The sequence below is a fragment of the Acinonyx jubatus genome, chromosome B1 (genome assembly GCF_027475565.1).
Source record: "Acinonyx jubatus isolate Ajub_Pintada_27869175 chromosome B1, VMU_Ajub_asm_v1.0, whole genome shotgun sequence".
Classification (NCBI taxonomy): Eukaryota; Metazoa; Chordata; class Mammalia; order Carnivora; family Felidae; genus Acinonyx; species Acinonyx jubatus.
The window spans coordinates 94,611,059-94,633,718 of record NC_069382.1 but is presented as its reverse complement, the minus strand read 5'-3'; the positions used below and the strand labels follow the sequence as shown (position 1 = coordinate 94,633,718).

At 34.0% G+C, this 22,660-nt stretch overlaps 1 protein-coding gene across 10 annotated transcripts in view; it reads right to left on the bottom strand.

Moving 5' to 3' along the window:
- The window catches only part of MFSD8 (major facilitator superfamily domain containing 8), a 150,843-nt gene that overhangs the window by 45,010 nt on the left and 83,173 nt on the right, over window positions 1-22,660 (bottom strand). For 9 of the 10 annotated variants that reach the window (XR_008296130.1, XR_008296132.1, XR_008296128.1 and 6 more), the window contains 7 exons: window positions 17,848-17,891; window positions 11,815-12,055; window positions 10,811-10,924; window positions 7,737-7,881; window positions 6,951-7,006; window positions 2,778-2,886; window positions 553-687 (listed from right to left, as the gene is read on the bottom strand). Coding sequence is in view for 5 of the 10 variants with exons in the window: in XM_015071789.3 (XP_014927275.1) it covers window positions 553-687; window positions 2,778-2,886; window positions 6,951-7,006; window positions 7,737-7,881; window positions 10,811-10,924; window positions 11,815-12,055; window positions 17,848-17,891 (844 nt within the window). In the remaining 5 variants the exon portion in view is untranslated. The remainder of the gene's footprint in view (window positions 1-552; window positions 688-2,777; window positions 2,887-6,950; window positions 7,007-7,736; window positions 7,882-10,810; window positions 10,925-11,814; window positions 12,056-17,847; window positions 17,892-22,660) is intronic. The other variant, XM_027065856.2, reaches the window with a different exon arrangement.

The window sequence follows — 22,660 nt, the reverse complement described above, 5'->3', positions numbered from 1 at the left end:
AACCACTAAATCCTTTCTGTTGCATAATATACATATACACACATATAATATATATAAATATATACATATACATATATACACATACATATATATACAGCAGAACAAAGTTTTATAAAATACACTTTTAGAAATACTTTAAATAAAACATAATATACAAAAGATACATTAGAAGACAATTAATTCACTTGGTAAAATATCTTGCTTTACCAAAGAATATACCATATGGTATAGAAATATGTGCTCCCTTAATAAACTTTAAATCTGTTCGCAAACACTCAAGTACTAAAACTAATATATAATGAGAGAAAAGCTTTATTATTTTATTTTACTAACATATTTGTTTATATTATTAGCTTTCAATGGAGAGATAACATTTGTTTACATTGTTAGCTTCTCAATGGGAGATCAGGTTGGAAAGGTGTGAAGGCTTGTAGGTATTCTGAAGGTGATGTGAGGTGTTGGATTCATTCCATGTTTCCCTTTTTTAAAAAAGACTTTTTTAAAAGTGTATTTTAAAATTGAGTGAAACAAAACCAAAGACACATAACTTACTTCTTGGAAAGTAATTTAACCCCCATGAAAATAAGAATTGCCTCAACTCCAAGAGCAGCAAGTATTATTCCATCATATAATACAGCTTGTTCTCGAGTCCAGGCATACATATCCATTGTTAATGGAGTAACGATGCTAAGAAAAACAAATTATTGTTATTTATTTAAATCATAGTCATTATAAAAGTGAAACAGAAGCTTTAATAATGATACTGACACATTCAAGAATTTGCATCTCTTTTAGCAAAGATACCAGCTCTCTATATAAAAATTTTTTTAACACATTTAGTTGTTACATGCACAAACTACTAAGTTTGATTGTATTTTTATTTACTAATATTTATTTTAATTATATAAGTAACATATCCATGTTGCAGAAAGTCTAAAAGACGGGAAAAGAAATAAACCAACCATAATTCCTACCCTTCTAACTAACTAATCATGGTTAAATTTGGTTTAAAGTGGTTTCTTTTTTATTTCATTGAAATAAGTAATAATATAATAATAGTAATGTTACTATTATTAGGTTATTAGAAACTTGTTGGGACTTTTTCTCTTCCTTAGTCTCTTTTATCACTATCTTTGAATGTATATATCTCTCTTCCTACCTCTGAATGTTGCTCTTCCTTTATTTGACTATCTGTCTCCTTCCTTGCCAAGCTTCGTTTCCTATTTTGTATCTCCTCTGTTAACTGGATGCAAAATGGAATTGAAATATATTTAAAATATTCATTCTTTAAAAACAAAAGAACACCACCATTTTAAATTTTAAAATCAGAACAGCTGATGTGGAAAATGGTTTGGTGAATTCTAAATATCTTAAACACAGAATTACTATATCATCCAGCAAATCCACTTCTGGGTGTACAACCAAAAGAACTGAAAGCAGAGACTTAAACAGATACTTGTACACCAACATTCATCACAGCATCATAGCATTATTCACAATAGCCCACAGGTGGAAATAACCCAAATGTCCATCAATAGATGAATGAATAAATGAAATTGGTATATATAGACTATGGAATATTTTTTAGCCGTTAAAAGGTATGAAATTCCCATACATGCTATAACAGGAATGAACATTTAAAAACATCATGCTAAGTGAAATAAGCGAGGCACAAAGGACAAAAGGAAATGTGTTGTATGATTCCATTTATATAGGTACCTAGATTGAAAAAAGTAGAATAAAGGCTCCCAGGAGCTGGGTGAGGGGGAATGAGGACTTACTGTTTAATGGGGATAGAGCTTCTGTTTGGAATCATGAAAAGATTCTGGAAATGGATAGGGGTTATGGTTGTACAACATTTGTGAATACACTCAATGCCACTGAATTGTATGATTAAAAATAGTTAAAATGATGTATTTTATGTTATGTGCATTTTACCACAATTTTTAAAAATGCCCCCAAAATCAAATGAACTGAAACTTTCACATATCTCAAAAATTTTAAAAATAAAAATAAACTAAAAAAAATAAAAATCAAGCAAATCTATATGCATTGGCATAAAAATGTTACAACGTATTGACAAAAGAATAAACCAAATTTTCAAATGATAATGTCACATAGTCTATGTTGATTTAATAGACACACACACATAATAGCACATATGAGTACTTACACATGTAAGTACAACTAGTACTTACAGTTGTATAGAAAAAATATTTGAAAAATTACACAATGATGTATTAGCAGTGGTTACTTCCAGGGAAAGGAATGGATATGGAAATACAGTTGCAGTGTTTAGCATATTTACACCAAGAATATATTATTTTTATAACATAATGGAAAGGCATTTTAAAAATAAAAAAGCCATATGATAACGAAAGATCAACAAAGCTTACACAAGGCAGAGATTTTGTAATATATCATACTAGTTTTTTTTTCAGGATCAGGATCAGATGTTAAATAGAGTTAACACTGCCAGGCTGAACTCCATATACATAGAGAGTTATATAGCTTAAAGTTAATTTACTCATGGCACTAAAGTTTTATAACTATATTTATCATAAAATTCCAAGAAAGGGAGGAAAGATAAAGTAATATTATAGACAGGGAATTAACTATATTCAGGTTAAAAGCATAAAATTTATGTGTACTTTTTACATCATGACAAAACGTATGCCTTCCATAAAGTTTCTGAGAATATCGATAAGCCTATTAATATTGCATTAATACAGATGATTTACATAATATGATATAAATGAAGACAGAATAAAACTTACGTTTCAAAAAGGGCAAAGATAAATAGAACCACAAAAAACAGAACATTGGTGGCCAAAACAGCAACTTGATCAATATTTCCTTGGGGAAACTGAACTTCATCTGTACTTGCTATAATAAACAGGAGAAAAATTGTATTACTTAAACTTCTAATTTTTCTTATGACACTAAAATAATGTAGAAACTATATGTAGCAAATTCTGTGACTAAATATTTAAAATCACTTTTAGGCTTCTAAGTGGTTTAAAAGTAACAATTTATACCATAGAAGTAATTTTTAAATGGCTTAAAAAAAATTTTTTTAATCTTTATTTATTTTTGAGAGAGACAGACAGAGCACGAGAAGGGGAGGGGCAGAGAGAGAGGGAGACACAGAATCTGAAGCAGGGTCCAGGCTCTGAGCTGTCAACACAGAACAGACACAGGGCTGAACCCATGGACCGCAAGATCATGACCTGAGCCGAGGTCAGACGCTTAATCGACTGAGCCACCGCGGCGCGCCAAAATGGCTTTTTAAAATAACGTGAATTTTCCTCCCAGGAGATATACTTCAATTCTGTTATCTACAGGAAATACTCAGATTTTCTATTTGCTGTCTCTTGATCCAAAATAGGAATATATTTTATAAAATTCTATAAAATGAGCTCATTCTAAATATATTTGCTTTAAATTTCTACTGCAAGTTTTTTTTTCTATTTTACCTAAATCTTAAATTTATGAGGATTTTTTCATAGTTTATTAAATCAGCTAGTTCTGTGATTCACTTCAATGGATATGTATTTTGAATTTCAATGTTATGTCAAATTAGTATGAGTAAATATCCTTATACGTTATTACCACAGTTTTTAAAAAATCCTTATATTATCATTTGTATTTTTGCAAGGAAATATATTTTGTAAATTACCACCAAGATTTGATGGTGCTTTTATAAATTAGGAGGAAGTGAGCGTATTGACTTATCTTAAACTATGTATTAAGCTACATACTCAATATTAGTTATTCCTTATATAACTGAGAAATGTGAAGCGAAATACACCTACTTATATACATTTGTAATGCTATTTTACAATTTACCTACTTATTCAGAGTAAACCAAACAAGTAATTCAATAATGTTTTCATTTTATGCTATCTTTAAGTGTGTATGTAACACCAGCAGGGGGCACGGGGCTACTTTCCCAAGATACAGTAAGTTTCTATAATTTTTCTCATAATAGCGTTTCCCTTTATATCTCAGGATTCCTGACAAGGAGTTACTCCTCCAATAATAAATGAGACTTGGAAATAGTCTGCTATATCTGGGGACAATTAAGCACCCTGAACACTCAACAAAGAGTTATGACCTCCCTTTCTAATGGCACAAAGAAAACTGGTCACCTTTGTCCAGATCCTTTTCCGGGATAGACTCTGGTCCTTGTGGACCTTATATTACTCGGGACAGACCTGCCTGATTCTCTGTTAAGACCTTGAACCCAGTCTTTACTCCTTTGAATTAAAAAGCAACATTGCCCCAAGTTAGACTGGAGTTTGCATCATATATGGTTAGTTTCCTGCAGCCTCTACCCAGTGATGGCTTCAGTGGGAAAGCTCAGAAATGTTGCATCCTAGATTGTCAGGATTGACTGGGTATCAAAATTATAAGAATTTTAGGAAAAGACTACACTAATATATTGATTCAAAAACTATGTAATTAGCAATTATGATCCTATCCAATGATAACATTTTTAATAATGGGAAAAAAGCAGAAATATTTTATTTAAATATTTACTGAAAAATTTTTAAAATTTTTTTTTAACATTTATTTATTTTTGAGAAAAGAGAAACAGGGCATGAGCGGGGGAGGAGACAGAAAGAGGGAGACACAGAATCTGAAACAGGATCCAGGCTCTGAACTGTCAGCCCCCAACGCGGGGCCTGAACTTACGGACCGTGAGATCATGACCTGAGCCGAAGTCAGACACTTAACCGACTGAGCCACCCAGGCGCCCCAATATTTACTGAAATTTAAAAATGATTTCTGTTTTAGAAATTATTTTGAAGTACCTAGAAATATTATGAAAGAAAATAGATCTGGTCTTTCTAAACTCTCATTTGTGCTTTAGGGCAGTGTTGTGCAATAGAACTCTGACATGATGGAAATGTTCTTTCTCTGTGCTGTCCAAACAGCCACTAGCCACAGACCCGTAACTAAACACTTACAGTGTTACTGTGTGACTGAGGAATTTCTTCAATGTAATTTAGCTTAATTTAAATTTAAATAGCCAAATGTGGCTGGCAGCCACCATATTAGACAGTATAGTTCCAAATCTTTGCTATGGTCCTTAGACCAGTAGCATCAGCTCCCATGATAGCTTACTATAAATGTAGATTCTCAGAATCTCACTGGGTTTGCCAGATTTAGTAAATAAAAATACAGGATACTCAGTTAAGTTTGAATTTGTGATAAACAATAATTTTAAGTATTTTCCATGCAAAATTTGAAATTTAAATATAAGAATGTCCCATGAAATATTTGAGGCATATCTATACTAAAAGATTATTTGTTCCTTATCTGAAATCCAAAATTACCCAGCCGGGACATATTTATACTAAAAAAGTATTCAAATTCTCCTGGGCATCCTGTATTTAATCTGACAACCCACTTAGACCCCTCCCCCACCAAGGCCTACTGAATCAGAACCCATTTTAACAAGGTTTCCAGGTGTTTTTGAAGCACATTAAACTCCATGAAGTCCTAATCGATATTGCTACCCCCTTCCAACTTCTGAAAGATTTTGCTTCTTACGTATCTTTCTCAGCACCTCAAACTCACCCTCCTTAACTTGCTCATTCCTTTTACCTGATAGGTCTTTTAAGTTAGTACCTTATTTTTCACCTTAAAAAAAAAAAAAGCGGCTTATACCCCCTGCGGGCACTTCCTCACCATTCTTTCTTTTCTTTCATTTTTTATTTTGAAAAATATGAAATATATATTCAGCCCCTATATTCAACAATATTTTGTCACACTTGATGCATGTACCCCTCCCTTTCCTTTTTTCTTTCACTCTCTCTTTGTTGTTGTGTTTTTCACTGGCTTACTCTGAAATTTGTATCTCTAGCTTTGATCTCTAAAACCAAAATTACAAATGCCTCTGGCATTTTCTCGCTGTTCTAGTGTAGCAGTATATTTAGCTTGATTCAAACTGAAATCATTTTCTCTATTCAGCGAATGTCCTTTCCTAAATTCTTGTTCTCTCCCATTCTTTCACTTATCTAGACTCAAAACCTGACAGATATCTTCAACAACTCCCTCTATTCCTTAATAATTCCTATCCAATCTATCAAGAATCTTAATTTTTTTTTCTTCAAAAACTCACATCTGTCTCTTTTCCATTCTTAGTTGCTGCCCTAGTTCAGGCCTTCACACATCTGGACTAGTCTCACCTGAAATCTGACTACTGTCATACTTCTCCTTTTTCTCAAAAAGTTACTAACATTCTTCACCAGTCTGCTCTCTACCCTACTTTCAACTTTCCTTCCACTAGTTTTGTTGTGAAAATTAAATAAAATGGCTATAGAAGATACTATGTCTTTTCCACAACTTTTCTAATATTTAAAACTCCCAGGAACAAACTCCTTAAAGGCAAGAACTGAGTTGCAATCTTTTGTACAGAGGGGGACACTCCCCATGGAGAATATAATTAGTACTTAAATAAGGGTTTACTTAGGAAGACATATCTACTGACCAGATTGGTTACTTACTTCTAAGTCAGAGAAAGATCTAAGGGATGAAAATGTACATTTGTAGCGTGTACCAAAAGAATAAAAATACAAAAGAGAAACCTATTTCCATGATTAAGGGAGCAAAGAAATGCTTGAAACAGAAAGATACATTTTATAGGAACGTTACAGAAATCATTCTAAAGAACTGTAGGGTTTTAGGATACTGGCTCTTTGCAAAGAAGATGAAGTGATTTTTAGCAATGCTTTTAATCTTGCCAGCCATGAACACCAAATAACTGATCTGGGAAGGGCTTTTAAAAAAATTATTAATTTAGGTAACTTTTAACTTTGAAGATCCTACCCCAATCACCCATTGTACTGTTTTCAGAAGCAAATCCAAGTAAATACCAAACACAGAATAATCGGAAACACTTTGATAATGTTATAGTAATTTAGTCAAAAGGGTCATAGTACCTTCTTCAAAATTAACATTTTTACACTGTCGTCCTGAGTCATCCACACGATGTTCTCTTAAAAAGAAAAACATAAATATTGCATCTATGAAAGACTTACTATGATAGATAAATGGCTTTAATTTATTAGTAGCCTTCTTTATTTTTTCACATTCTGATATAGTTTCTTTTACTAACTGCTAAGTAATGAAATTATTACCAATGAGGTATAACCAACAAAATTTAAAAGATACAAGTTATAATTCTTATTATCTTATCATATAAAATGAAGCATAATATTCAATCCAATATTCATCCAAAAGCATACATGAACTACCTTAATAAATATTTAAAGTTTTCCGGTGATTTTAAACATTTGTTATAAACATTTTTGGGGCCTTCAATAAAGACTCCAAAGAAATACAAAGTAATAAAACTTCTGTAGTTTTATAAAATTTCTTCTAGTAAATAAAAGATATAAGTAACTTTTGTATTTAAGGTTGATACCAATCATTAATCTACTTAAAACTGTGCTTTCATGCCATTCCCGTACTTAGAAACCTACAGTTAGTAAATCAAGACCAAACTTTGAATCTTCAAAGACTTTATAATCTAGTCTCATTTATCAGATTGCCTATTATTTCAGTTACAAGTACTAGATGCATTAGCTGATCAAAAAACATGAACACAACTATAGACATCAAAAACCAAATAAAGACTTCATAGGAATAATTATCTTCCAATAATGATCATGCTTATTTAATTTCACAATCTACACAAGTAGTTTTATAATTTCTATCTGATTTACCTTAATAGAGTAAGGATCAGAATAATATTTAAAACTCCCAGGAATGCGCCAAGTAAAACTGGTGCTGTGTACATATTTATCTGCAGCTTAATGGCATCCCATGTCACACCCTTTTCTCCAATGAGTGCAAAACAAGTCTGAAAAACTTAATAAAATATAAAATAAAATGTATGCAGATAAATTATTATGTGGGAGGCAAGGGCTAAAAAATGTGAAAGACATTTACTACAAAATTGGAAGCAACTGTGGAATCTCACATCTACATCACACATCTCAATAGAGGCAAGGGAACAAAATATTTACTCTTTTTCTGTATAAAGCATAGATATTCACATAGTCCATAAAAGATATACAATTGATCTGTGGAATTAGGAAAAAAATGTCTAAAAAAGCTCCTTAATGGGACATTAATGAGAAAAAGATTCAGAAACACTGATATACATTCACAAAGAATTATATCTAAAGCAATTTGTCAGTATCTTCCTATTTAAAAAAATCTCCACAGAAAATTTAAATCATCCAATTTCTTCCATATAAAATTACAATTTATAAGGAGTAGAATGTCACATTTTAAGTTAATATTTCAAATCATCATTGTGTATATGGTATTTAAATCATGTATATTTTTAAATTTGGATCTGTGGCAAAAATCAGCTTGGAAGAGAACTGGTTTGCTTTCCTGAGTTAGATTCTATATCTGGCTCTTCCAATAATTTGCAACCTTAAGGTAAGGATGAAGTAAGACATTACACGTAAAACACTTAGAACAGCATCTAACAATAGTAGACATTCAATAAATGCTAGTGCTGTTAATGTGGTCATTACAGGAAAGCGCATCTAATCTTTTTCAGGCCTACATTTACTCATCTAAAGATAATACAAAATACTTAAATGAGATAATCTTTCTTTTTGATTATTTCTTTTATTCTCAGGTTGAAAATGTGGCAAATCAATGAACAAGGTGATATAAATTTTAGTGCTGGTCTTTTTTTCCCCAATTCCCTGTCTGCCTTTGAAATAGCTAATACTGTCTCTGAACCTCCATTTTCTTGGCTCTGAAATAAAGGGGGTTAAGCTAAATAATTTCTTAAGCCATTCCTGGTTCTAAAATGCCATGAGATCTATTATATGCCTCTACCTCTTTTATTTTATCATTATTTAATCTCCAAAATACTTCTTATTTATTTACTGAGAACATATACCAGGTGTATACCAGGTTCTGTGCTAGATACTGAGGTTAGAGTGGTAAATGAAAAGATCCAGGCTATATCCTCATACATTTTATGATATGGCAGTAGATCCAATGATTCTACATTTATATGTATATTTTACTCCAAATACTAAACTGAAATATTAGATTTTTCGTGAAAGATAAATTGGATTCTCTTTTGTAGAGCTTTTTTCTTGGCTCTCTAAAAGAAAGTAATGGAGTGGCACCTGGGTGGCTCAGTTGGTTGGGCATCCGATGTCGACTCAGGTCATGATCCTGTGGATCATGGGTTCAAGCCACGAGTCGGGCTCTGTGCTGACAGCTCAGAGCCTGGAGCCTGCTTTGGATTCTGTGTGTCCCTCTCTCTTTGCCTCTCCCCTGTCTGTGCTATCTCTGTCTCTCTCTCTCAAGAAAAAACATTAAAAAAAATTTTAAAGAAAGTAATGGAACGAGGGGTGAGGGTAGGATATTAATGATAAAGTAAATGGAACTAGATTCAAAGTGATGGTATTCATAACTGTAATATTCAAAGCATGAACCAATTATATGATTTTTCAATGTTTTTCTTTTTTTCTTCTTTAAAAATTTTTAAGGTTTTTAAAAATTTATATTTGAGACAGACAGAGAGAAGGGGTGGGGAGAGAGGCAGAGAAAGAGGGATAGAGAGAAAATCCCAAGCAGGCTCTGCAACTCACAAACTGTGAGATCATGACATGAGCTGAAACCAAGAGTCGGATGCTTAACCATCTGAGCCACGCAGGTGTCCCTTCAATGTTTTTCTAAGCATAAAAATTACTAATTTATCTAATAGCAAAAACTTACTTGTCTTGGGGAAGTATTAAGTCTTATTAATATTGTTTTACACTCAGCTAAAGGATGGAGGCTTTGAAGAACAGTCTTTCAGTAGTCTTTCAAAAATTCTCTCATTTTCTTCAAACTCAGAAAAGTCTGAAAGGTATGGGCAAAGAGCACAAGAGTAAAGAATCTCCTATAACTTTCCTCAAATCCTTCGGTCAGAAGAATTTTGTTTCTGGGCTATCTGGGTGGCTCAGTTGGTTAAGTGTCCAACTTTTCAATTTTTTTTTTAAGTTTATTTACTTATTTTGTGTGTGAGAGAGAGAAAGCACAAGCAGGAGAGAGGCAGAGAGAGCAAGAGAGAGAGCATCCCAAGCAGACTCTGCACTGTCAGCAAAGAGCCTGCTTTGGGGCTCTAAGTTACCAACCGTGAGATCATGACCCCAGTCAAAATCAAGAGTTGTATGCTTAACGGACTGAGCAACCCAGGCCCCCCCTTGCATCCAACTGTTGATTTCAGCTCAGCTCATGATCTCACAGCTATGGGATCGAGCCCCACATTAGTCTCTGCACTGAGTGTGGAGACTGCTTGGGATTCTCTTTCCATCTCTCTCTTCCCCTCCCCCACTTGCGCACATGTACAGGTGTACTTGCTCTCCAAAAGCAAAAAAGAAAAAATTAAAGAATTTTGTTTCTAATAGACAAGAAAAAAAGCTAACTATAATGGAGATGTCAAGCTAAATGATTATTTCACAGAACATACAGATAGAGTTAGGTTCGAATCTCATATTTCCCATTTGCTATCTGGCTGACCTTGAATAACTTACTTAGACTCTCTATGCCTTGATGTCCTAATCTGTAAAATGGGACTAATATTATTTACTTTAGAGAACATTTGTTAACACATATAAAGAGCCTAGACTCCTGCTGGACCAAAAATATTAGCTTCCCTACTTTTCCTTTTAGCTATGAGGTTCTATGAGGTTTTATACTTGGATTCCACTAAACATTTGAACTTTAAAAGTTCTCCCAATTCATATTCAAGCAATGACAAGTGAAAAATACCTACCTGGACCTAGAATAAAGCCTAATGCTTGACATGCACTTGTGTTTGCCATGGAACTTATTCTTTCCTGAAGGGAAGTAGCACCAGCAATGTATGATCTAACAACTGCTACATTTCCTAAGAAAAGACACAATAATCCAAAGTCAAAGAAAATATTCTTTGGTTTATAAAATCCCACTTAATTTGGCTTTATATAAAACAAAAATATTAATCTATATTATAGTCACTGCTTCTTCCCTATGATTATACAAAGCATATACATCGAGCAAATGTATCAATTAGTGGAAAATCTTGCTTTTAGCAACATGAAAACACAATTAAAGATGTGAATAAATGAAAAAGTGACATTACAGAAATGTTAAACTTTTTTTCTTATTAAATATGAAGAAAACACTGACTAAATGGCAAACTACTGATCGTTACAACTATTTTTAAAACAAAGACATCACAAATTCTGCATGCTTAAATGTAATATAAGAAACAAAAAGATCCACTAACAATTTGACTCAAAAAAATTTATTGAGCTCTTATTATTTTCAGGAGACTCTGCAAGAAAGGCCACAGAGTATTTTAGAAAGTCATAAATTGTCTCTAATTATAAAAAGTTTACTATCTGGTTGGTGATAAAAGATGAAAACAGAGCAAAACAGTATCTAAGCAAGTTCCACAGACATACTGGAGATGGGAAAGATCTGTTAAGGGGTAGGGTAACCTAAGAAAATTTTATGGAAGATGTGGAACTTGAACAGAATCTTGAAGAATGAAGAATGATGGGAACAGAATAGAGAAACTATAGGTAACAGGAATATCATGAACAAAGGCAAAAATCATAGGAAAGATATTTGTCTATTTGCAATGAGAAATCTGTATGTTGAGTTGTGAGATATGAGATTGAGACGATGTGATACCAGATGAGAGAGGGTGAATTCAGGGTGAATGTGAATCTGAACAGCCAAACACATACATACATACATACATACATACATACATACATACATACATATTACCTGCTCCAAATCCCACCAATCCACGAGCAACCAACATGTAGTATTTATTATGAGAAGCTGGAACGTGGACATACGCATAGAGGCAGTTAGCCATGACCGAAATGAAGATGGAGACAATAAGAGGTTCTTTTCTTGGTCTATAATTAGACCACAAACCAAATACAGGTGAAGCTACCATTTGGCCAAGACTAAATGAAGCAATAACCCAGCCCAAAAAACTTGCATCAGCTGTCTGATCAATCTGCAGAAAAAAGTACAATGCTTTAAGAATTGTTATCCAAGAAAAGTAAAGTTTAAGACTTAAACACATTTTTCTGACCACGTAACATTTCCTATTTAGGTAAATAAAAACAATAATTCTAACATATCAGTTTTATAACACTATTACTTATAGTAAGGTATTCAAAACTTCTTACAGTATAATTAAATATGCTACCAATTCACTATACACTAGAAACAATACTTGGGAAGCTTCAACTTTTAGAATGATTATGGGAATATGATTTATGATTTGGTTCATAAAAATCTTGTTACAAATAATCACATTATATGTATAAATAATAACATCACAAAAGTAAAATGCCATTCTTTAATTCTTATAAAGTAAATACAATTATTTAGACTTATGTTACTCCATAAGCTAAATAGCCATTAGCACTATAAATCTTTTTTTTTTTTTAACATTTATTTATTATTATTGAGAGACAGACACAAAGCGTGAGCAGGGGAGGGGCAGACAGAGGAGGAGACACAGAACCTGAAGCAGGCTGCAGTCTCTGAGTGTCAGCACAGAGCCCAAAGTGGGCTCGAACTCACAAACCAGGAGATTATGACCTGGGCTGAAGTTGGAGGCTTAACCGACTGAGCCACCCAGGAGCCTCATTTTTATTTTTTTTAACTGAGCACAATAGTCAAATGTTTAAGAGAATAAAAACACAAAAGCTGAAAGATAATTCTCCCATTAAACCTATTATTAATTCTTCCTTTCAACATGGAGGATTCAGGGTTCTACCACTGAATGAGGGTTTATGTGTCATGATAGATGTTGAGGAGAGAACCAAATGATTAAATTCAGAAAATAAAATTCTTTCAAAAAACAGAAAATTTTAGCTTACAAAAGGGACTATGGAATAAATTAACAGATTAAACAAATATATATATATATGGTAGGCTATATAGTAATTTGGAAACATAAGAACCATTAAATTTTTAGAAATAAGGGGTGCCTCGGTGGCTCAGTCGGTTAAACTTCCGACTTCAGCTCAGCTCATGATCTCACAATCTCTGAGCTCGAGCCCCACGTCAGGCTCTGTGCTGACAGCCCAGAGCCTGGAGCCTACTTCGGATTCTGTGTCTCCCTCTCTCTTTGCCCCCCCGCCCCGCCTCCTTGTGCTCACTCTCTCAAAAATAAATATTTTAAAAAATGTAAATAAATTTTTAGGAAATAAGATTAAACATATATAAAGTGTTAGAACAACTTAAAGACAACCATGGCCTTTTCTAAAGATATTTTTAAATAGTTTAAAATGAAAATGTTTAGGTACATTTTCTTGTGGGGGATGAGAAATAAGAGTGAATACATATAATGATACACAATATTAAAGTTCTAGCCTTAAAAATATCTCTTATTTGGGGCACCTGGGTGGCTCACTCAGACAGTTGAGTGTCCGACTTTGGCTCAGGTCATGATCTCCCGGTTTGTGAGTTCAAGCTCCACATTGGGCTCTGTGCTGACAGCTCAGAGCCTGGAGTCTGCTTTGGATTCTGTGTCCCTCTCTCGCTGTGCCCCTCCCTCACTCATGCTGTCTCTCTTTCTCTCAAGAATAAATAAAGCATTAAAAAAAATTTTTTTTAATCTCTTATTTTAGGCACACTGGTTTTCATTTTCTACCCATATTACCTTTGGCTCCTTTGATCACTCTATTAAAAATATAAAATAACTTCATGTCATAAAAATTTTTTAATTAATTTTCAAAAAAGCAGTGAAAACTCAATTTTAATGTTAAATGTGTAGTGGTTTGAAAGCAAAAGAATGAAAGTGTCTTCTCAGGATATCAATTGATCATAGTCAAGTATGTGTTTCAGGAACAGAAGCTGACTCTAGGGGATAGCTCTAACAATATTAATGATATTTGCCAGAGACCAATGGAAACTTTTATTTTAACTGGATACTATTCTTTATGGTGACTGGAAACTGGAATCTGTTAGAAAATTCTGCTAGAATTGTAATAGGAAAGTAAAACGGGTTTGGGAGATACAGGTTCTACACTACAACAGGTGTCACTTCAGTAATTAAACTGTTATCTGCACTCATGTGTGTTTCTCTTTTTAACAGTAGTAACAGCATCTCATTTCTGGTCCTCTGGCCACCTCTGGTGATCTCCATCATACCATTTTTGGGATAAAATCTAAACTGCTTATTATGAAAAACGAGCTCACAAGTTGGCCACAGTCTCTTCTCTAGCCTCATCTCTCTGCATGTACCCTTCCCCCAATTCTAACTTCCAGTCACACAGAACTGTCTTAAGTTTCCAAAATGAGTCAAATTCTTTGCCTCCAGGCCTTTGCACTGATTTCTCTACTGTCCCCCTCTACCAGCAATGCCTTCCCAACCTCCTACTCCCTGGCCCCTACCTTTTTTTTCAGGAAACCAACTCCTACAGACCTTCAAAACTCAGCTCTGGTGTAACTGATTTTTAAAGTCTTCCAGAATTTTAGTTTGGGTTAGCAACATCCCCCTAATAGCCCATGTCTGTCTGTCTGCCTGCACCTCTTTCTCTCTCTCTTCTTTCTCTCTCTCTTCTTTCTCTCTCTCTCATTCTCTCTCTCTCTCTCTCTCTCACACACACACACACACACACCCATACTTTTAGACCTTTACTCACGTATACTGTATAGTAACCATCTGTAATGAACTTTTTCGGTTTGGCACACATCAGTAAAAGTTGGAACTGTATTTTATCAAAACAAAAACAAAAACAAAACACAAAAGCCCTCCCCCATCCCTGTCATTTCAGGAAAAAAAAAAAGAAGAAAGAAAACCATACACTCCAAAGTACATGGTATTGAATTTCAAACATTACTTTATAAACATGTTAATGATATTGACAAAGTCAAAGTTCTGGAAATCTTCATGCTTTTGATATGGGAACTAAGATATGAATATGGGCGTTCCAAGCATTTTTAACTTTTATTTATAGATGATTGCTTATTAATTCAAGTAACAGTCACCGAGTCCTTTACTGTGACAAAAAATGTGCTAGGCAATAAGGATACAAAAGATGAGTTAACACAATTTTTCCAAATCAGGTTTCATCATAGTGAAGTTTCCAGATTTTACTTATCAGGTATTTGAGTAGCTGGGGGTAAAAAATCACATGCTTCAATTTTTTATCTGTCAAATAAGGATAACTTCACAGAGTTATTAAAAGAATTATTTGAGCAATGTATAGTGCTTAGGGCAATGTCAGCATATATATACACTAAATGAATATTACCTATAGGATATAAAAACTAGTATTTCTTAGAATTTTGTTTTTACTAATATGTCAGTTCTATTATTATATTTTATTATAATTCATGCATTAGTATTCCCACTATCTCCCTAGTCCTGTAAAATAACCTATCCTTCCAATTCAAAATCTAGTCTTAAGAATATGAATCTTCCTGGATATTTATCCCACCTCTGGGCAACAGAACCTCAGGAATCACTTGGCTGATGGTTGTCTATCAGCCAGGGTCAGAAAGAAGCACATTTCAGAGATTTACACTGGTGCCAAATTCCTTTCAGACAAATAATTTATTGTTTTGTTTTGTTTTCTGAGTTTTTTCTTGGGTCGGGGGGGGGGTGTTCTAGCTTTTTATCTTTGTCACAGATGGCTTTTCAGCTAAGTAATATTTTTCAACATGCTATTGAAAAAGATGGAAGCCTTAAATTAAGAATTAAACAGCTTAAGGTAGTAAGTAACACAGCACTGTGGTTGAGCCAGATTTTTGTTTCAGATAGGTTTGGCTCTGCCATCTTCCAGCTGAGTGACTTGAGCAAGCTACCAAACTTTCTGACTGTGAGTTTCTTCACCTGTCAAACAGGATAGATAATAATCATTTCATAGGGTTGCTATGAATATCAAGAGGTGAAAAGTTTAGTACCGTACCTGGCACATAGTGAGCTTTCACTATTATTATGAAATAACCTGAGAAAGGTTTTTTATTGAAATTGTTTTATTTGTATTGCCAAAGAACTAGTTACAAGTTCATGTACTCACTAAATTTACCTTTGAAGAGCTTTCAAATATCTGGAGAAAGGAGTGTACCTTTTCAAAATTCAACATACTGTGCTGAGTAGACCTAATTATTGTAAATACCTTTCTTTTGGTAATTTTGAGGTTAAAGAGACTAGATACAGGAATCATAGAAATAAAGAGTTTTGATACATGGAAATATATTTTTGGCAAAGAAAATATTGCTCTAGAATTGTTAAATTTTCCGCTATAATACTAATCATTCTGCCAATAAGGAAAGAATTTTTAACATCATGGCTAATAATTTCATGTCATATAAATTTTTATTTATTTTCAAAATAGCAATGTGAATATGGCACCAACTCAGTAAAAAAAATGAAATTTGTATTTTTGTCCTTATTCCTTTTATAATATCAGATATTTTAAAAGTTAGCATTTTCAAAAAGTTAAAAATTCATAAAAACTAAAAAATCTAAAATTAAGTATAAAATGTCAATAAGCTTCTTGTATCACAGGCACATTATTTTTAATAATAGGGATAATAGATAATAGGGATAAAAATAATAGGGAAGAAGGGTGGAAGGGAAGGACAGAGGAAAGGAAAGATGAAGGGAGGGACAGCATCTCAGAAAAAAATGCAGAAAAATTTATAAAGGCCCCAGGAACCTAGATTAATTCAAGTAGATATGTCTAATAAATTGTTGGCTATACATCTAATATGGGCCAAAGCTTAGGATTTAGTCTACAACACACACATACACACACACACACACACAGACACACAGTCCAATCTCTGGGAAAAACCAACATATAAGGAACAAGTTGGTAAAGAAAACTCATAAAAGAATTTAATAACAAATATTTAAAGAGCCAAGCCAGGACAGAGTAATGTACGGAAGCTAAGAGAGGGTTTTCAGAAGCAGGGAGAGGTCAACAATGTCAAATACTACCCAAATGTCACGCAAAGGACCGAAAAGTATCTATTTGGTCAGTAATCAAATCATTGGAGACCTTAATAAGAGCAGTTTTATGGTAGCAGAGGAGTGAATCAGACTGTAGCAGGTTCAGGAGTGAATAGGAGGTTGGAGAGTACAGAGAACTCCATCAAGAACTTTAACTGAAATACTGTTATAGATAACGTCTGCAACTTATATACTGATTTTTAGTAAATTCATTCCTGGAGATTTAAGATAGAATTGACATATATTTATATTATGTTATATGTCAAATATTTTTTTTTTTAAAGAGTTGGCAGGACTTGATGATTAACTGATGCCAGGGTACCTACTAAACTTGCATCTTCTTGTTAGGCCCTCCTCCCCATATAGTAACCACAGCATCGAAATACATGTATTATCTATTCTTTTCACAATGTCAACCAGACAACCCTATGGGAAAGCACAAAAGTATTCCATAGAAATGTCATTTGTACCATTCAGGGATTCAGACTATAAGTAATTTAGTTTCCTTTTTATCAGGGAGGGGGCATTGGTGGGATATGAAAGCGGCTAATAAGTAGGTGAGCATACATCTACATTTGTCTAGGACTATCCAGGTATAATTCTGTTTTCCTGGTATAGTGCTCCCTTCACTTCAAGACTGTTCTGGTTTGCACAATGAAGCACTGGATCACCTTACTTATAAGCCTCTCTGGAAGAATTATTATCTCAAGTCATGCTAGTAAAGATTAAATCAATAGACTACCAAAGAGACTGTCAAGAAAACTCTTAACTATGTAAGAGTTACTACTACTATAGCTACTTAAGAGAATAATAGATTGAAGTGTACAAACCTTTTGGAGATATGGCCATATTGACATTATCACAATAGAAAATCCTGTAAAGAAGCAAACCCTGTTATTTATACTTAAAATGATGTCATTACTATTTATAGATACAATTTTTTAAACTATAACATGGGTTTTAAAATATCATTCTCAATTTATAAATTTATTCCCCCAAATGTTTAACTTATTAAGCAATGGAATTGTATTTATTAGAAGGGAAATAAATATTAAAGACTTGAAAATCATATGTAATTATAGTCCCTGGTCATAATTGGGGTAATAAAAGCAGAGGACCTGTTTCTCCTTATTCACGTCTTTACTGTAAACAGAAATAAATTACTGAAAGCTTTGTTAAGTTCTTACAAGCAGAACTGAGTGGACAAAAAGCTACCCTGTTAAAGAGGAAGTGGTAGATTTCTAATGTGTGTTGTTTGGCAGAGATAATCGACAGTAGGGAAATCTAGGAAAAGGAAAATGATCATATAAAGGAGGAATTGGCTATAAAGAACCAGGAGGCTTCAAGATGGCTATACCTTAAAAGAAAACTCATTATCTTTGCTACCCTTTATTGCTTAAGAGCTGTAATGATAAACTCCAATCCTATCTGTCAATTTTAAATGTTAGGCATATTCAATCAAAATTCTATAAAGGCCATTTAAAAAAAAACACTTTTATTAAGATATACTTCACATACTATACAATCTACCCATTTAAAGCACTCAGGTTAGTGGGTTTTAGTATAATCAAAGATATGTGCAACATCACCACAGTCAATTTTAGAATATTTTAGTCACATCACAAAGAAACTCTGGACGTTTTAGCTACTATTTTGCTGCTTTCCATCCTATTGCTCACCAGCCTGAAGCAACTACTAATCTACCTGTCTCTATAGATTTTCATATGAATAGAATCAGGCAACATGTGGTCTTTTGTGTCTGGCATCTTTCTTAGCATAATGTTTTCAAGCTTCATCCATGTTGTACCAGTATCAGTACTTCATTCTTTTTAGAAAGCTTATATTAAAAATAGTTTAATTATTAGTTTAATTTTAGTGTATTTTGAATTGACATTGACTTTGATGAAAAGCAGACTGAAAGAGTAAACTAATATTTGAAATCAAGGCTCAATTTCACAATCAAGAAACTTAAAAACAGGTAAAATGTTTAACATGCCAATTAAAATCTAAAGTTAAAATAATTCTTTTTTGCTATTAAAATGGAAATTATTTAATTTTAGATAATGGAGTACTAAAAGTTAAAAGTATTTCATTTTATTTATTATATTTTATTTTATTTCAATTCCTGTATAGTTAACATACAGTGCTACATTAGTTTCAGGTACACAATACAGTGATTCAACACTTCTATATATTACCCAGTACTCATCATGACAAGTGCACTCCTTAATCCCCAATCACCTATTTCACCCATTCTCCTACCTCCTCCTCCCCTCTGATAACCATCAGTTTGTTCTCTATAGTTAAGAGTCAGGGTGCCTGAGTGGCTGAGTTGGTTAAGCGGTTAAGCATCAGACTTTTGCTCAGGTCATGACCTCCCAGTTTGTGGTTTTGAGTCCTGCATTGGTCTGTGCTAACAGCTCAGACAGAGCCTGGAGGCTGCTTGGGATTCTGTGTCTCCCTCTCTCTGTCTCTCAAAAAGAAATAAACATTAAACAGTCTATTTCTTGGTTTGTCTATCTCTTTTTTTTTCCGTTGCTCATTTATTTTGTTTCTTAAATTCTACATACTTGAATTGAGCAAGTATCATATAGCAAAATCATATAGTATCTGTCTTCCCCTGACTAACTTATTTGGCCTAACATTATACACTCTGGTTCCATCCATGTTGTTGCAAATGGCAAGATTTCATTCTTTTTTATGACTGAATAATATTCTGTTGTTATTAAATAAATTAGAAGTACTTTATTTTTTAAATGTTTATTTTTGAGAGAGTGTGTGCAAAAGTGGGGGATGGTAGAGAGAGAGGGGGACAGAGAATCTGAAGTGGGCTCTGTGCTGACAGCAGAGAGCCCGATGAGAGGCTCAAACTCAGAAACTGTGGGATCATGACCTGAGCCAAAGTCAGACACTTAACCGACTGAGCCACCCAGGTGCCCCATAAATTAGAAGTATTTTATTTTATTTTATTTTATTTTAACTTTTTAATATTTATTTTTTAGAGAGAGAGGGCGCGTGTGCAAGCAGGGGAGGGGCAGAGAGAGGGGAAGACACAGAATATGAAGCAGGCTCTGGGCTCCAAGCTGTCAGCACAGAGACAGAAAAGGGGCTCGAACCTACTAACTTTGAGAGTGTGACCTGAGCCAGAGTCGGATGCCCAACTGACTGAGCTGCCCATGGAAGTTAAATGAAAACAATTAAAAGCTATTGCAGAGGTTGCTATCGACACAACACTCATTGTGTAGGTAGAATCCTCCTTCCTGATAGAATCCCATTTTTATTCAGGTATCTATCATTCCTCCACAAAGCCACAGACTTTAAGAGAAACTGTCTCCAACCCAAATTCTAGAGGGTAAATCCAGTTAGTCTAAAGAATTCAATCAGGATAATCCCACTATCCTAGTTGATGATGGGCTTAGAAATTGACAGGGTCCAGTTCTGACCAGTGAAAAGGGAAGGGAAGTCTACTTCAGGACCTCTAAGAAAGGACTCCTTATCTCTGTGCAAATTTAAAAAAAAAGTCCCTTTTGATCAATAAAAATTATCATGAATGGATGTGACACCTTGGGCTGCTGCTGCAACCTTGCTATAGTGAAGTCAGTGCATAGAAGAGGAGAAAACCAAAATATGTAGTGGGAAACAGAACCAAAACCTCAGTGAACTTCACCTGGAGTTGTCCTACTATGGGTATCTTACAAGAAAAAATAAATTACCGTTTAAGCCAATTTGAATCAACATTTTTCCCCTGATATTTGTAGAAGGCACCCTAATAGATACACAATCCAAAATGAAATTGCATTACAAAGAATTGTTGAAAATATCCTTTATTTTGTACTTTTCTTTCATTTTAGCTTTATTTAAAATATATTTTTACTCAGTGTGAGAGAGTGACTGGGGTAAATAGAAAAGATAAAGAAAAGTAGTTTTAAAAATTTAGTAAAATGGCCTTCAGTAAATCTGTGTCAGGGAAAAGATACCACCTGTAAAATCTGTGCCTATAGACTTAAAGGATCTAAACTTGGAAAAAGAATGGATTCCCTAAAACACTTTTTAAAAAATTGTCACAGTATTGATAACTCCTATATATTTTCATTCTTTATCATTTTAACATAAGTACAGTTCTTAACATTAAAATTTCCTCACAAAGTTTTACTTTTTAGTAACTATATTTTCAGAAATAATGTTAATAGATTAAAATACATCAAGGTATACAGATTAAGATTCTTGCTTTACTATTTGTGTCAATGTGGTGGGTTAGTCAGTTAAGCATCTGACTCTTGATTTTGGCCCAAGTCATGATGTCAAGGCTCATGGGATCAAGCCCTGCTTCGGGCTCTGTGCTGACAGTGTGGAGCCTGCTTGGGATTCCCTCTCTCCCTCTCTCTCTCTGCCCCTCCCCTGCTCACTCTCTCTCAAAATAAATAAACTTAAAAAAAATTAAATGAGTTCACAGGCAGCAAAAGAAAAAAAAAAAAGCAGATACATTGGACTACATCAAAATTAAAAACTATTGTGAATGAAAAGACACAATCAGTAGAGTAGAAAGAAGAGTCCGAATGGTAGAAAATATTCACAAATCATTTATCTGATAAGGAGTTAATACCCAGAGTACATAAAGAACTTCTACAACTGAACAACAAAAACCTAATTAAAAAGTGGGCAAAAGGTGGCGCGCCTGGGTGGATCAGTCAGTTAAGCATCCGACTTTGACTCAGGTCATGATCTCATGGTCCGTGAGTTCAAGCCCCGCGTCAGGCTTTGTGCTGACAGTTCAGAGCCTGGAGCCTGCTTCGGATTCTGTGTCTCCCTCTCTCTCTGACCCTCCCCTGTTCATGCTCTCTCTCTCTGTTTCAAAAATAAATAAACATTAAAAAAAAATTAATAAAAAAAAGTGGGCAAAGGACTTTAATAGATATTTCCCCAAAGATATACAAATGGCCAATATGCATATGAAAATATTCCCAACATTACTAATCATTAGGGAAATACAAGCCAAAAAAACCATGAGAGACTACTTCATGCCCATTAGAATGACTCATATTAAATAAACATAAAAGTTGGTAAGGATGTGGAAAAATTTTAACCCTGCCTGTTGGTGGGAATGTACAAATAGTATAGCAGCTATGGAAAACAGTATAGCAGTTCCTCAAAAACTTATAAATAGAACTGTTATGTGATTCAGCAATTCTACTTCTTTTTTTTTATTATTAATGTTTATTTACTTATTTTGAGACAGGAAGAGAGAGAGCACACAAGCAGGAGAGGGGCAGAGAGGAGAGAGAATCCCAAGCAGGCTCTGCACTTATAGTGCAGAGCCCAGCTCAGTTAGTGGCTTTGATGGGGTTTTTGAATGGTGGGGGTTCGAAGCTGACATCCAAGAAACAATTCTTGAGATGTCTTTGGTACAAAAAAGGTAATTTTATTAAAGCACGGGGACAGGATCCATGGGCAGAAAGGGCTGTGTTATAAAGGTGACCTTTTATATATCATGGAGCTGGGGAAGATAAAGCCAAGAGGAAGTTCCTAAAGGGATTTTCATATGTTAAAGAAGATTCATAATACAACAGAGGCCTAGGAATTGTAAAGCTAAGGTTGTTTTTCCTCTAGTAAGGCATACATTAGGACAGTATGGGGTTCCTGGAG